Here is a 14,165-nt window from a genome sequence, read left to right on the forward strand (position 1 = left end):
CTAATGGAAAGGGTATTACACATAGCATTCCCCTCTCGGCCTGTCTGATATATCTAGATGATATCCTGGTGCATGCTAAAACATTTGAGCCAGAACCAAAACATTTACAAATGGTCGGTGATAAACTGAAGGCAGCCAACTTGAAACTGAACCCAAAGAAATCTGAGTTGTTTCAAAAAGGGGTAACATACCTTGGGCTCACAATTAGCAAGGAGGGCATTTCCCCTGACAAAAAGAAAATGGAGGCTGTACAGACCTGGCCTACTCCCTAGACATTTATATATGTGCAGAGTTTTATAGGGCTCAGAAGGTTTATTCGTGGGTTTGCACAGCTTGTAGCATTTTCAGAGTTAAAAAAGGCTCTGGTGACTGCTCCTGTCTTGGCCTAACTTTGTTTCAAAACCTCCTTTTCATATTGGTCACAGATGCTAGCGCTTATGGTCTGGGGACAGTACTGACACAGGAACACAAGGGATTTGAGAGGCTGGCTGCTTATTACAGCAAAAGTCTAAGTTATTTATTGCACCACCCGAAAGGAACTTGTAGCAGTGGTTAAATCTGTAGAACATTTTCGTTGGTATTTGTATGAGAGGAAGTTTGTGGTCAGGACAGACCATGCTTCCCTGCAATGGCTCTTTAGATTCAAGAATCCTAAGGGACAGCTTTCCAGATGCTTGGAGAAACTGCAGTGCTAGGATTTCACAATCACACATAAGTCTGGCGATAAGCATAGTAATGCTGATACTTTGTACAGACAACTCTGTTGGGAGTCTAATTGCAAACCCTGCCCCAAACAGGAGAGCAAAGAATTAGTTGCTCAAGGGAATTGGGGGCGGCTCACTTCCTCTAATTCACACAAGTGCCCATGTTCCTAGTTCATCAACTGGAATGATGAGGATGGGGCTGCAGGAATGGACCCCAGAACAAGTCAAAACTTCCCGAAGAGAGGATCCTGATATCAGGATTGTGTGTGACTGGAAAATCAATTTGCGTATGCAGCCACCGTGGAACACAGTGTTCCCCCGATAACACCACACTAAAGGCTTTTGGGTCACTGTGGGAAAGCTTTGAGTTTAAAGAGGAAATATTGTATAGGAGTGGGGAGAAACCAGCAAGTGATGGATCCAGACACCAGCTGGTTGTACCGGATACATTAAAAAAGAAGTTCTGAGGTTACGTCATGATTTTAAAACTACTGGACATTTTGGGGACTGCAAAAACCTGAGCCAACCTAAAGAAAAATTTCTATTTGGTAAAATTCAGGCAGGATGTGGAAAATTGATAAAGGAAATGTGATGCCTGCATTATAAAGGGGGGTCCCTTTAAAACTGGGACATTCCCTTTTCGGCATTATCTTGTGGGGGGCACCAATGAAGCATGCTGCCATTGATGATCTTGGGACCTTGGCTGAGACAGAGGCTGACAATAAGTATTTGCTGTCGGTTCTGGACTACTTTACAAAATGGCCTGAGGCTAACACACTAAGACATCAAGATGCTGGGACAGTAGGAGAGGTCTTAGTAAATGAATTCTTCACCAGATTTGGGGTTCCAGATGAGTTAAACAAAGATGAAAGGAGAAAATCAGAATCCAAAGTGTTCCAACACATTTGTGAGATTCTAAGGATTGCAGAGCTCCCACCACCACCCCACCCCAATCTGATGGGATGGTGAAAAGGTTCAATAGGACTCTAGGAATTCCTTTGTAGAACAGCGTCAAAGGGACTGAGACCAGCATATCCCATTCCTTTTGATGGCTTATAGGACAGCAGTCAGTGAGACTACAAAGGGTATCCCAGCACTTTTCACATCTGGGCAGGAGACAAGGGGTCCCAGCAAACTTTTTATAGAGAGTCCCTGAAGAGGAACAAAGGGAGTTGAACCATGGACTGTGTAGAAACCCTACAATCCAACACTGAAAATGTTCACACTTTTGCTAAGGGAAATGTGAGGATAGCCTCTGACAACTGTGACAAGGCACCTCCTTCATCCTGCCAGATTTTAGTGCTTACCCCTCTGGTGATGGTGGGCCTGGGGTAATCAGCCCCACTGATGGCAGGGTTTGCCTTCCCCCTTCTGTGCTCCCTTGGTTGTTACTTTAAGGGTAGGCCTGAAGGTTGGCCTAAGGGTTGATCCTCCACCAAACAAGAGGCACTGCAATTTGGTGCACTGAAGATACACGTGCGCCAGAGTCACCCTCACACCACAGAAAGGGCAGGCTTTGGGGATGGGGGTGAACCATTTCTATTTCAATTGTCTTTTATATTATTTAGGTTTGTCCTTAACCAGCTTGAGTTGGCAGCAGCAGCTGCTGTATATGGATACTGGCTATATGAAACAATATGAGAAAGGGTTTACAGGATTGAAATCCTAGGTTTCATAAAATTTCTGGTCAGATCAAGACTCAAACAGACACAGTTCTTTAAACTGTCTTTCCTACCTTCTGCAAACTTGGCAGCCTTTTTTGATTAGGAAACAAAAATACATTAAATGACTTTGGGGACCCCATTTTGTTCATTCTAGCACTTTTCTTTCCCCCTATAGAAAGCAAGGATTTATATTATGTCATTTAAGGCAGATGTATTATTGCCCTTTATTTGGTTGCCTTTTGATACTATTTAAAAGGAGTCACTTAAAACCGTAGTTATTTATTTTAACTCAGAGTGGGATGATCCTCTTATTGTGGCACTTACATTTACAGTAAGTACAATAAATGTTTGCTCCCAAACAGCTTGTTTTTCCTATTTTAGTTTAAACAAGTAGTACAATCAGTTGACGCTATCCTAATCATTCCCCTCATTTATTCACAGGTGGTAGAATGAAGTGTCCAAGTTTCATGTCCTTGGAGCCACCTTCTGAAGGGCTTCAAGGAACAGGTCCTTCAGGACATGAGGAAAGATCTCAAGGAATGAAAGACTTACAATTCATCCTATGACTTAAACAAACAAAATTAATCAGATAAATTGATATTTTAAAAATAATGTATTTAGCTTCAAAGATTTTTGAGAAGATATATGTTCTGAGCTAAGATTCATTAGGGCATTCCAAGCATAATTGTCTTTGCTTGAGAAAAAGAAAGAAAAACAACACTGTAGCTAATCTGGGCACCAATTCTTTGGTGGGGTCAATCTTGCTTCAGCTGAAGTCAACACGAGTGGGATTGGGCCTTTCTAAGGGTTTGTCTTCACTACTGGGGTAAGGTGACCTAAGTTAAACTACTCCAGCTATGTCGACTTACCCCAGTGTCTTCACGGTGCTGAGTCACTGGGAGATGCTCGCCGGTCGACTTCCCTTACTCTTCTCGGAGAGCTGGAGTACCAAGGTTGACCAGAGACCGCTCTGCCATCGATTTAGTGGATCTTCACTAGACCCGCTAAATCGATTCCTGCTGCATCAATTGCGGCAGCATCAATCTCCCCGTAGTGGAGACCAGCCCAAAGTGTCCTTCTACTCTACTCTGAAAAGTGGTTACATTCAGTAATCACTTTCTTGCATGATGTAATCAGAATCATGTCTGCTGACTCCAGGCACTATGTTTTTACTCATGTTAGCCCTGAAAAACCAACGCAACTGGGACAGAGAGAAAGGAGTGGGGGTTTTTTGTTTGTTTTTTTACACAAAGTGCCAGTTACACCTGTGCAAATCCACTGAAAGCACTGGGGTCACAGAGAATAATTTGAAGATAGTGGGATTGCAGTGGGTCAGATTTGGGCCTCAACTTCTGTTGCCAGTGGTGATGTGTGAGAAGGAAAGAACCCACCTTGACTCTCAGATTCCAGACTAAGTTTACAGAGCTAGTAGTTACTGTTTTTCTTGTTAGCTGAGCTTATTTAACATGTACTGACATACAATAAATATACAACCCCATGACACCATTTCTACTATCATCTTTCAAAGTAGGACTGCACTTCAAGTGTTCCTTAGGACTAAAGGGTAAATTTTCATCTCTGGGTGAGCTACAATGAAGGGAGAAAGCCCAAAGAGATGAAAATCCAATGGTAGCTTTAAGTTATAAATTCCCTTTGAATTATGTAACTGCTTCCCAGCTTTATTTTCCTGAAAATGTCAGGGAAAAACAAACAAACAGTCTCATTAAACTTCAGTAAAAGCATCCTTCATTCTTCAGCCTGGTCCACATTCACCTGTATTCTTTGGCTGCTTTGCACGGCTCTGGAATGAAGCAATACAGCTAGCTGTTCCAGAGAATATGGCCATTTGGCTTTTGTGCCTTTTATAAGAATCTGGCAAAAAATTGCAAACTCCATCAAATCCTGGGCTCATCTAGTAGCGCCCATCCTAAAATACCAACAACAGTCAGCATTTTAAGAGTTTGTCTTCACTTTGCTTTAACATGGCTGTGTAGTCGCGGCACCAGCGCTGGGAGAGAGCTCTCCCAGTGCTGTAAAAAAAACCCCACCTCCACGAGGGGGGAGTAGTTCCCAGCGGTGGTGCTGTCTACACTGCCACTTTACAGCGCTGAAACTTGCAGCGCTCGCAGGGTGGGGGTTCACATCCCTGAGCGAGAAAGTTTCAGCGCTGTAAAGTGGCAGTGTAGACAAGGCTTAAGAAACATGCAAGTTCTCTGTGTAGGAAATTATAGCTGAAGTATAGCACTAATGTCTACGCATGAGTGATACTCACTGGAGGGCCTGGCTCACCAGAAGGTCCATCTTTCCCAGGTGATCCAGGGGATCCTGCATTTGAATCAGGTTTTCCTGGTGCTCCGGGTAATCCTGGAGGGCCTGGTGGCCCAGGGAGACCCTTGAGAAATCAGAAATACTGTTAGAAAACATTGTCATTTGTTTTCATCCCTACCCTGGCCAGGTCCATGCAGCATTCTTAAAGAGAACCAGCATTCTTAAATAGAATTCATAAAACTCTATACCACTGAACTTGGGCAAACACTTCCCTTTCTTTTCATTAAGGGTCAATCCTGCTCCCATTGATCCCCCCTCTCTCCCTAGCAGTGTCACAGAAGGTCACTCTTCCCTTGCTCTGGGAGGTATGCCTCCACCATCACCTTTAATCTGCAACAATGGAAGATAGTTAAAAATGAAAATCTACTGTGTTTACTTTGTGTAAGACACTCAGGGATACTCCAGTGATCAACATCGTCTTCATTCCGAAGCAATCAGGATAGATAGAAGCCAAAGGGACTTCTGCTATTAATTTCAGAGGGAGCAGGATTATTACTACTAGTTGTATTACCATAGCACCAAGGAGCCCTAGTCATGGACATGTTAAATCCATTGTGCTAGGCTCTGTACAAACACAACAAACAGGTGATTCCTGCCCCAAAGATGTGGCTCTGATAGCACAATGACATTAAACCGCATAAAATGAATGATCCATGGAAGGAACCAAGTTGTTTTCATATTTAAGAAATATACATTTGAAAATTCCTCTCTCTTAAATAAAAGTTAATCTTTAATGCTTTACCTTGTATTACTGATCCTGTATATTAACGGAAAAAGGTAATGGAGAATTTTGAAAATTACGGGCTTGACCCTGTAAGGTGATGAGCACTTTGGCCTCGATCCAGAAAAACACAATCACATGCTTAACTTTATGCACATGAAGAGTCCCACTGAAGGAACACTTGGCTGAGGATAAGTTTCTCAGCACCTCACAACACTGAGTCCTAGGAGAGCAATTTTGAACTGGACTGAGAGATGGATAGGATGTCAGTGAAGATGCTGCAGGACAGGGGCTATACTATATGACCAAGCTTCCTGGATATGGCATCCTGGACTTCTTGAAGTTTAGAAAAGAGAGATTTAGGAAGATTATAAAACAGAAAATTTCAATACAGATGACAGGCCCATCCCAAAGGTGTAGGGTAGTTTCTCTCTCTGGCTGTCAACAATGATCAATACAATACCTTTGTATTAGGTTTGTTCACCTTTGACCATTTGACTACCAGCTCTTTCTCTTTGTAAGATTCCCCCCACCACACCTTTACTGTGTTTCTGGCTGATTCTCTGGGCATTAAGCCCAGTTAATTGCAACATTATATACAAAGTAATGCTTGGAGATGGGAGTTTTATGGGATTATTGTTGCTGTATTTTGTTATTCAGCATTTCAGCAGGAGCAAGGTAAGGCTGGATTTGGCTGGCTGTTCAGACATGTAGGAAGAAAAAAATAGCTCAGGGTCAAGGAAAACTCCAAACTTTACCTTGGTAGCAAAGTGAAAGTTTGAGTTAAAGCTGATGATTCATCCCTAGGCAGGAGTCCCATTGTGCTATATAAACACACAGCAAAACTGTCTCTGCCCTGAGGAGAAGTTTATAATCTAAACAATTGAGACAAGGTGGAAGGGATACAAAGGGACTGAGAGGTGAAGGGACAGCTGGTCAGAGGAGGAGCCAGGAATACAATGGAAGTCTCCTGATTCTTATTCGAGTGCCTTGTCTGCTAGAGCAGTGCTTTTCAAACTATCTGATGTAGGGGACTGGCAATTTTTTTTTTCCAATGTGCGCGCAGACCGGCCGCCGATGGCTCACGGACCGGCACTGGTCCACGGACCACCACTTTGAGTAGCACTGCGCTAGACCACACTGCATCTTAAGAAATTCACACACACACACACCCCTGCACGTACCAGCACAAGGCTAAAAACCCCTTAATTCACATATAAATCCCTAAAATAGGGCTTAATTGAGACACAGATAGTACACAGGATGAATTCCATCTAATGGCAGTAGTGTCAGAAACATGGGTCCAAAGGAACATTTTAATTATAAATAGGGCATCAGCCTTTGATGAATTCAATACTGGGAAAGTATGATTCATAGATTTTAAGTCATAAGAACGGCCATACTGGGTCAGACCAAAGGTCCATCCAGCCCAGTATCCTGTCTTCCAACAATGGCCAATGACAGGTGCTCCAGAGGGAATGAACAGAACAGGCAATCACCACGTGATCCAAAATCCAGAAGGGACTATTATGATAATCTAGTCTGACCTCCTGCATAGTAATCTCGATATCAAGACCAGTGATGAGCTGCTCACCCCCGCCCCCCAGGACTCCTGCCCCATCCAACCCCCCCGCGTTCCTTGATGCCCCCCAGGACCCTTGCCCCATCTATCCCCCTCCCCTGTCCCCTGATTGCCCCCAGAACCGGGCAGGAGGGTCTCGTGGGCCACCATAGTGGGTGCCCACCCCTAAGAGCCAGAGGCACCTGCCGGGGGGCAAGGTGGGGAGTCCTGGAGGTGCTTACCTGGGGCAGCTCCCAGGAAACATCCGGCAGGTCCCTCTGGTTCCTAGGGGCAGGGGAGCGTAGCTGGGGGGGAGCAGGGAGAGCGACCACTCCCCCACTGATCACATCAAAAGTGGCACCTAAGGCGCCGACTCCCTGGATGCTCCGGGGCTGGAGCACCCATGGGGAAAATTTGGTGGGTGCAGAGCACCCACCGGCAGCTCCCCGCCCCACGCCCGGCCCCAGATCACCTCACCTCCGCTCCGCCTCCTCCCCTGAACGTGGTGCCCCACTCTGCTTCTCCGCCCCCTCCCCCGGCTTCCTGCGAATCAGCTGTTCGGCAGGAAGCCGGGGAGGGCAGAGAAGCAGGCGGTGGCTTCCCGCTCAGGCCAAGGGTGGCGGAGGTGAGCTGGGGCAGGAAGCGGTTCCCCTGCACCCCGCCCCCCCGGATTACCTGCTGCGGCACGGGCGGCCCTCCTCGCGCCCTCCCCCCCAGCTCGCCTCCGGTCCACCTCCACCTCTCTGGGCCTGAGCGGGAAGCCGCCGCCTGCTTCTCAGCCTGCCCCAGCTTCCTGCATGAACAGCTGATTTGCAGGAAGCCTGGGGGGGGTGGGGAGGGCAGAGAAGCACAGCAGGGTGGCACGTTCAGGGGAGGAGGTGGAGCGGAGGTGAGCTGGGGCCGGAGGTGGGGTGGGGAGCTGCCGGTGGGTGCTCTGCGCCCACCAAATTTTCCCCACGGGTGCTCCAGGGCTGGAGCACCCATAGAGTCGGCGCCTAAGGCGCCACTTTTGGCCAGTTAAATTTAGAAGCCCTTTTAGAACCGGTTGTTCCTTGCGGAACAACCGGTTCTAAAAAGGGCTTCTAAATTTAACAACCGGTTCTAGCAAACTGGTGTGAACCAGCTCCAGCTCACCACTGATCAAGACCATAATTTTTGTTTGAGCTACAGCATATCTTTTTAGAAAGATCTCCAGTTTTGATTTAATAAAAGTACAGCACTAATCCTGGCCTTTGCAAAGGTTTGGATACAGGCAGAAGACAGAGAGGACACTCAAGGCTGACAGAAGGAATTAGTGTGAATTAACAGCCCTATATAGTTGTACACCTTATTAACGGAATAGGTGCCCAAAGCTGAAGCAAGCAATGAATAATACCATCCACTCATCTTCACTGGCTTCTAATCATCTCAGAATCAAAAGGGACTTTCTTTAAAACAAACAAACAAAAACCTCTCCATGATTTCTTCTCTCTGTTTCTCCCATCTCATACTCCCAGCTTTTTCTCCCACTCCACCACCAATGACACTCCCGCAATCCGAGCCTCCTCTGTCCCTTCCCCAAATGCTCCACAATCGTGGGAGAGTGCTAGTGACAGCTGAATTTTTAATTGTGCTGCCCCATTTTTCTGCACTTTTTTGCCTCTAACCAAGCTTCCAACTCACTTTTTCTCTTAAAATCTGACTGCAAAGCTTCCTCTACTCTTTGGATCAAATAAACTCTCCTTGCAAAGTTTTTTGTGATGTTTTGTATTAAGGATGCTATCTAAATAAAAACCATGTTTTGCACTGTGTAACCATATGATCATTGATTCATAATTATTCAAATGCTATAATCATTTAAAATACAGATAAAAGATAAAGCTATTTACTGCACAAAATTAGCAAACATTAGTACATACTTACTCTTAAAAGCTCATTGTCTCGGTCAAGGTCACCAGATCCAGATCCTTCAGGTTCTAGTCTACTCTGAAGTCAAGAGAATTCATTTTAAAATGTTGTTTCTAATGAAGAGATGGAAGACTGATATATAAAAATACCATTTGTGCTTCTGTTAATTTCATTATGGCTGGCATCTCAATAGCAGAGGGCTGTCTATGAAATAAAATATATTCTTAAACTCTCATTGATATTTTTTATATCTAAATGCACCACCAGCATTTTAATCAGATGCTTTGGAGGAGTTTCATACCAGTTAACTATATTAGTTATTCAGTTCTGTATTCACCTACAAATACTGTTCTATTCCATTGACAAGGATACCCAGAAGTTGCACCCTTATGTAAGATCATTGGAGAGGAGATGGAATAAATATCTACATTCAGCTTTAAATTTCTAAATATACCTGTCACACTTGGGTATCCCCCAAAATACATCTATAGCGATTAGCTACTAACTTCCTGCAAAGGTCTGTGACTCATAAGGCATAGGATGAGGATTCTGCTGTGGGGATCTGCAGAGGCATTTTTGTAGAGAAACTAAAAACATTAAATTATTTGCATTGCTATTAATTAAAACAATCTATTTGGAAACTGAGTCATGCTATGATTGGTGAAAGGCTGCTTAGTTCCGATTTGTGCATTTTTGGCGGTAAATACAGGAGTCCGAACTCTTTCCTCCAGGCCATTGACATCGAAAGCGCTACTGAAGATTATGCTCAGATTTCCAAGCCCCCATATTTTTAAAGATCAAAATTTTCTGAAAGAATCTTATTTCTTCCCCTAGAGACATTTTCCATGCATGGTCTCATGAAGATGAAGTTTTAGAGTAGTTCAAAAGAAATCTAGTCATCCATTTTTTGAATTATTGGAGAGTGTTTGATGCATAAGAAACCTGAAAAAGCTGAAGCTTTCTTGCTACTTGTACAAACATTAAACATGAATAGGAGTTATTGGCAATTGAAATATCAGTTTCACACATGTAAATAATTTACACTACATTTAACATTATGGGACTATGGCATAATGTCTATTCATTGTACTGAAGTTAGTTACATAGGAGTTTTTTCACTGCTCCTTCACTCTGGAGTTCTACAGCTGTGTCAGGTTTTGACTATGGCTATGTCTACACTACGCTTATGTTGGCATAACCTATGTCACTCAGAGGGGTGGTTTATTTACACCCCGGAGCAACATAAGTTACACAGACATGAGCACCAGTATGTACAGCGCTGTGTCAGTGGGAGAGCTTCTCCCACCATCATAGCTTCTGCCGCTTGCAGACGTGGTTTTATTATGACAACAGGAGAGCTCTCTCCCATCAGCAGAAAGCGTCTTCACCAGTCACACTGCAGCTGTGCTGCTGAGTGCTGTATGTGTAGACAAACTCTTTGTGTCATGGATCTGCAAAGCAGGGGACTACAGATCTTACCAGCTCCCTCCCCACTATACTTCTCCTTCCCCCGGCCAGGTAAAAGTAGCTGGGCATCGTTTGGAATTGGAAGCAGTAGCTGGCCACATGGCTAGTTAGGAGCTGCAAAGAAACTGGATGTAGAGGCCACATGGCAAGTCAGGAATTACAGAGAGACTGAACACAGAGAGAATTGCCCAGAAACCATATGCAGAGCAGTGTGTGGAACAGGCTGGGAGTCAAGGGTGCTAGAACCTTTGTAGAAGTGCGGGGACCAAGGCCAAAGTGCCCCCTTCCTCTGCAGCTGGCTGCTCTGGTGGTGAGCCAGCTGCCCACTCTTCTGGTGCCACAGCAGCCCCTGGTGGGCAAAAGGTGTAACTACAGCACCTCCCTGGCAGAATCTATTATTCTGCTGAGGAAAAAAAATTCTACAGGGGACATGAATTCTTCCCTTGTTTCTTTTGTTAAAAGCGGGGAGGCATGGCCTCTCTGCCAACACAATTGCCGTACTGTGAGTGCCAGACATCACAACTAGGTGCAGATCTATGTGGGTCTTACAGAGGGAGCAGTAGTGGCTGGGCATTGAACCAGTGCAGAGGGACCCCAATAAGAGTAATTAATTGAGCCTGGCCTGGAAACCTGCAGGCTCCTATTTCTCTGAATAGAAACTGGACTGGAGAGGTCACCCAAGCACTAGGCCTGAAGAGCCCTGGTTGTTGCTTGGACTGCCTCGGGGTCCCTAACAATAACAACTATTGCTCACCTTGAACTGTAACCATTTAAGCCTCTGTACCTAGGATATTTGCAACATTCCCTTTTCCTGCCAGCCTTAGTAAACTACCCTTTCACTTAACCATGTGTCTGAGTAGTCACTGGGACCCACCAGGGCTAGCACCTACAAGGCCTGGCTGCTGAAACACCTACAGTGATTGCCTCTAAGTCACGATCCACCCAGCTTGCTACCGGCACCTTAGGAGCTTGGAGTACTTCAGCACTGAGCAGCCTCAATATTTACAAGTGAAACTATGGAAGTGCATATTGAAGTCAGTAGAGAGTTAAGCTTTAATCATTTTTTAAAATAAATTACACATTAATTTTTATATGCTGTGTTGCTGTAGCTGAGTTGTTCCAAGGATATTAGAAAGGCAAGGTGGGTGAGGTTATATCTTTTATTGGACCACTTCTGTTGGTGAGAGAGAAGCTTTCAAGCTTACACAGAACTCCTCTTCAGGTCTGGGAAACATACTGGGAGTAGTATCACACCTAAATACATGGTGGAACAGATTGTTTAGAATAAGTAGTTAACACTTATTTCGAGGAACCATTCAAGGTGAAGTTGCCAGTTAACACTGTTCCACTCATAGGGAGAAAAAGAGGGGGGAAATTGGGGGCTGGGGTTAGTGGGTTATAGATTGTTGTAATAAGCTATAAATCCAGTGTTGCTATTCAGATAATGATTTTTAGTGTCTAGCAAAGTTATGAATTTAAGCTGCTAGGCTTGTCTTTTGAACATAGTATGCAGGTAGGGTGACCAGATAGCAAGTGTGAAAAATCGGAACAGGGAGTAGGCGGTAACAGGCGCTTATATAAGAAAAAGCCCTGAATATTGGGACTATCCCTATAAATCAGGACATCTGGTCATCGTATATACAGGTTTCCTTTGAGGATGAGCATTGAGAGGTCAGATATAGAGTGATCGCTTTGTGAAGCATTAACCCACAAGTGATATGATATTTTTGTCTTATTTTTTTGTTCAAAGTCATGCAAGAGATAATGATTGGTTTCACCCACATAGTTGTTATCGAGGCATTTAGTGCACTAGATGAGGTACACCACCCGTTGTGCTAGGCATATGTAGGACCCATGGGTCTTGAAAGGTGTGTTGTGGGGGGTGTTGATCATCCTAGCAATAGAGATGTCTGCAGGTTTTGCATCTGTTATTCTGGAGCCACTTTGAGTTCATGTGTCCTGGTCTGTGGGAAGCTTGCTTCTGATGATGAGCATGGAGAGGTTGGGTGGCTGTTTGAAGGCCAGAAGAGGGGGGTTGTGGCTGTTCCTTTGGTTTGGACAAAGTGTATGCTGTTGAATGTAAAATCGTTAGGGGTGTGGATGAAATGGAGGAGTTTGGAGACATGTATGAGGTGGATAACTGAGGGTCGTCCATTGTTTTGTAGATATTTGAGGCGGGAAGCAATGCTGTCATTGTCAGGGGTGTTGGTGTATAGGGAGGTGCCATCCATGGTGGCATAGGTGGTGTTCTGAGGGAGGTTGTTAAAGTAGCAGTTTCTGGAGGAAGTTGGTTGTGTCCTGGAGGAAGCGAGCCCTTTGTGTGCTGAGTGGTTTAAGGATGGCATCTAAGAGTCCTGATATTTCTTCAGTAAGAGTGCCGTGGCCAGATATGATGGGTCTCTGCCTGGGTTCCCTTGTTTATGTATCTTGGGAAGCATGTAGAAGGTCCCTGGGGTGGGTTTTGGGGGGGATGAGGTTGTAGAGTTTCTTTTGGAGTTGTTTGGGGAAGGATTTAATGATATCCTTGAATTACTGGGTAAATGGTTGTATGGGGTCTTATTTGAGTCCTTTGCAGTAGGTGGTGTAGTTATCACAGTTGAGAACTACGAAGGCACCCCCTTTCTCTGCTGATTTGATCTGGTGGTTGGATTTCAGTGACTATATAACTGTCCTCTCAGCAGTGGAGAAATTACTATGTTTGTTAAGGATTTCACAGTCCATTTTTTTTCCTGAAGCAATTCACATAATGATCAAGAGTGTGGTCGCAACCGCTGTGGGGTGTCCAGTCAGATTATTCTTTGTTCTCATGACTCTCAGTGGGAACATGGCAATTGTGGGTGGTATCGTCATTGTTGCAAAAGAATTATTTTGGTGGAGTTGGTGGAAGAATTCTTGTGGTTCTCCATATGTTAGGATGGTATCAGGTTCTGCGAGGGGGCAGAAGTTCAGTACCTTAGAGAGTACAGATAATTCACCTTCGGTTATGGGTATTCTTGATAAATTGGTGATGTTGGAATGTTGTATGGTGTCCATTTGGTAGGTCCCGGTGCCATGGTTTCTCCTAAAGGTGGTGTTCTGTGGGTTGGGGAGTGGTTGTTGGTTCCACTTTTTGTTTTTATGAGAGATAATCTGCTTCGATACAGAAATAAAACACTCCAACTGCACAGATCTAGTTGTCACCTACCACCCCACACTGGAACCCATACAAGGTACCATTAAACAATTACAACCCATAGTCATTGGGGACCACATCCTCAAAGAAAGATTTCCTGAATACCCTCTTCTGGCCTTCAAACAACTCTCCAGGCTCAGCAGCAGAAGCAAGCTCCTCATAGACCAGGACACATCAACTCAAAACAGCACCAGACCCTGTCAGAACAGACGCAAAACCTGCAGACATATCTCCACTGCTACAATGACCCACACCTCCACAACACATCTTTCAAGATCCATGGATCCCACACATAACATGTGGTGTACCTCATCCAGTGCACTATATGTCCCAATGACAACTATGTGGGTGAAACCAGACAATCACTATGCTCTTGAATAAGCTCATATACAAAAATGACAAAAGACAAAAATACCATATTACCTGTAGGTGAACACTTCTTACAAAGTGATTACCTCTACATCTGAACTATCAGCCCTCATCCTCAAAGGAAACCTGCACAACATGTTCAAAAGACAAGCCTGGGAGCTTAAATTCATAACTTTGCTAGACACTAAAGATCATGGATTGCACAGACACACTGGAATTATGCCTTATTACAACAATCCATAACCCACTAATCCTGCCCCCCAGTTTTTTTCCCCTTCCTTTCCCCCTAATG

The 14,165-nt window shown here is 44.5% G+C and overlaps 1 protein-coding gene across 9 annotated transcripts in view; it reads right to left on the minus strand.

Moving 5' to 3' along the window:
• Positions 1–14,165, minus strand: part of COL15A1 (collagen type XV alpha 1 chain) — a 275,000-nt gene that overhangs the window by 106,240 nt on the left and 154,595 nt on the right. For all 9 annotated transcript variants that reach the window (XM_043540351.1, XM_037889859.2, XM_043540354.1 and 6 more), the window contains 2 exons: positions 8,881–8,943; positions 4,641–4,760 (listed from right to left, as the gene is read on the minus strand). In XM_043540351.1, the coding sequence (XP_043396286.1) occupies positions 4,641–4,760; positions 8,881–8,943 (183 nt within the window). The remainder of the gene's footprint in view (positions 1–4,640; positions 4,761–8,880; positions 8,944–14,165) is intronic.

Source organism: Chelonia mydas, chromosome 2, assembly GCF_015237465.2.
Source record: "Chelonia mydas isolate rCheMyd1 chromosome 2, rCheMyd1.pri.v2, whole genome shotgun sequence".
Lineage (NCBI taxonomy): Eukaryota > Metazoa > Chordata > Testudines > Cheloniidae > Chelonia > Chelonia mydas.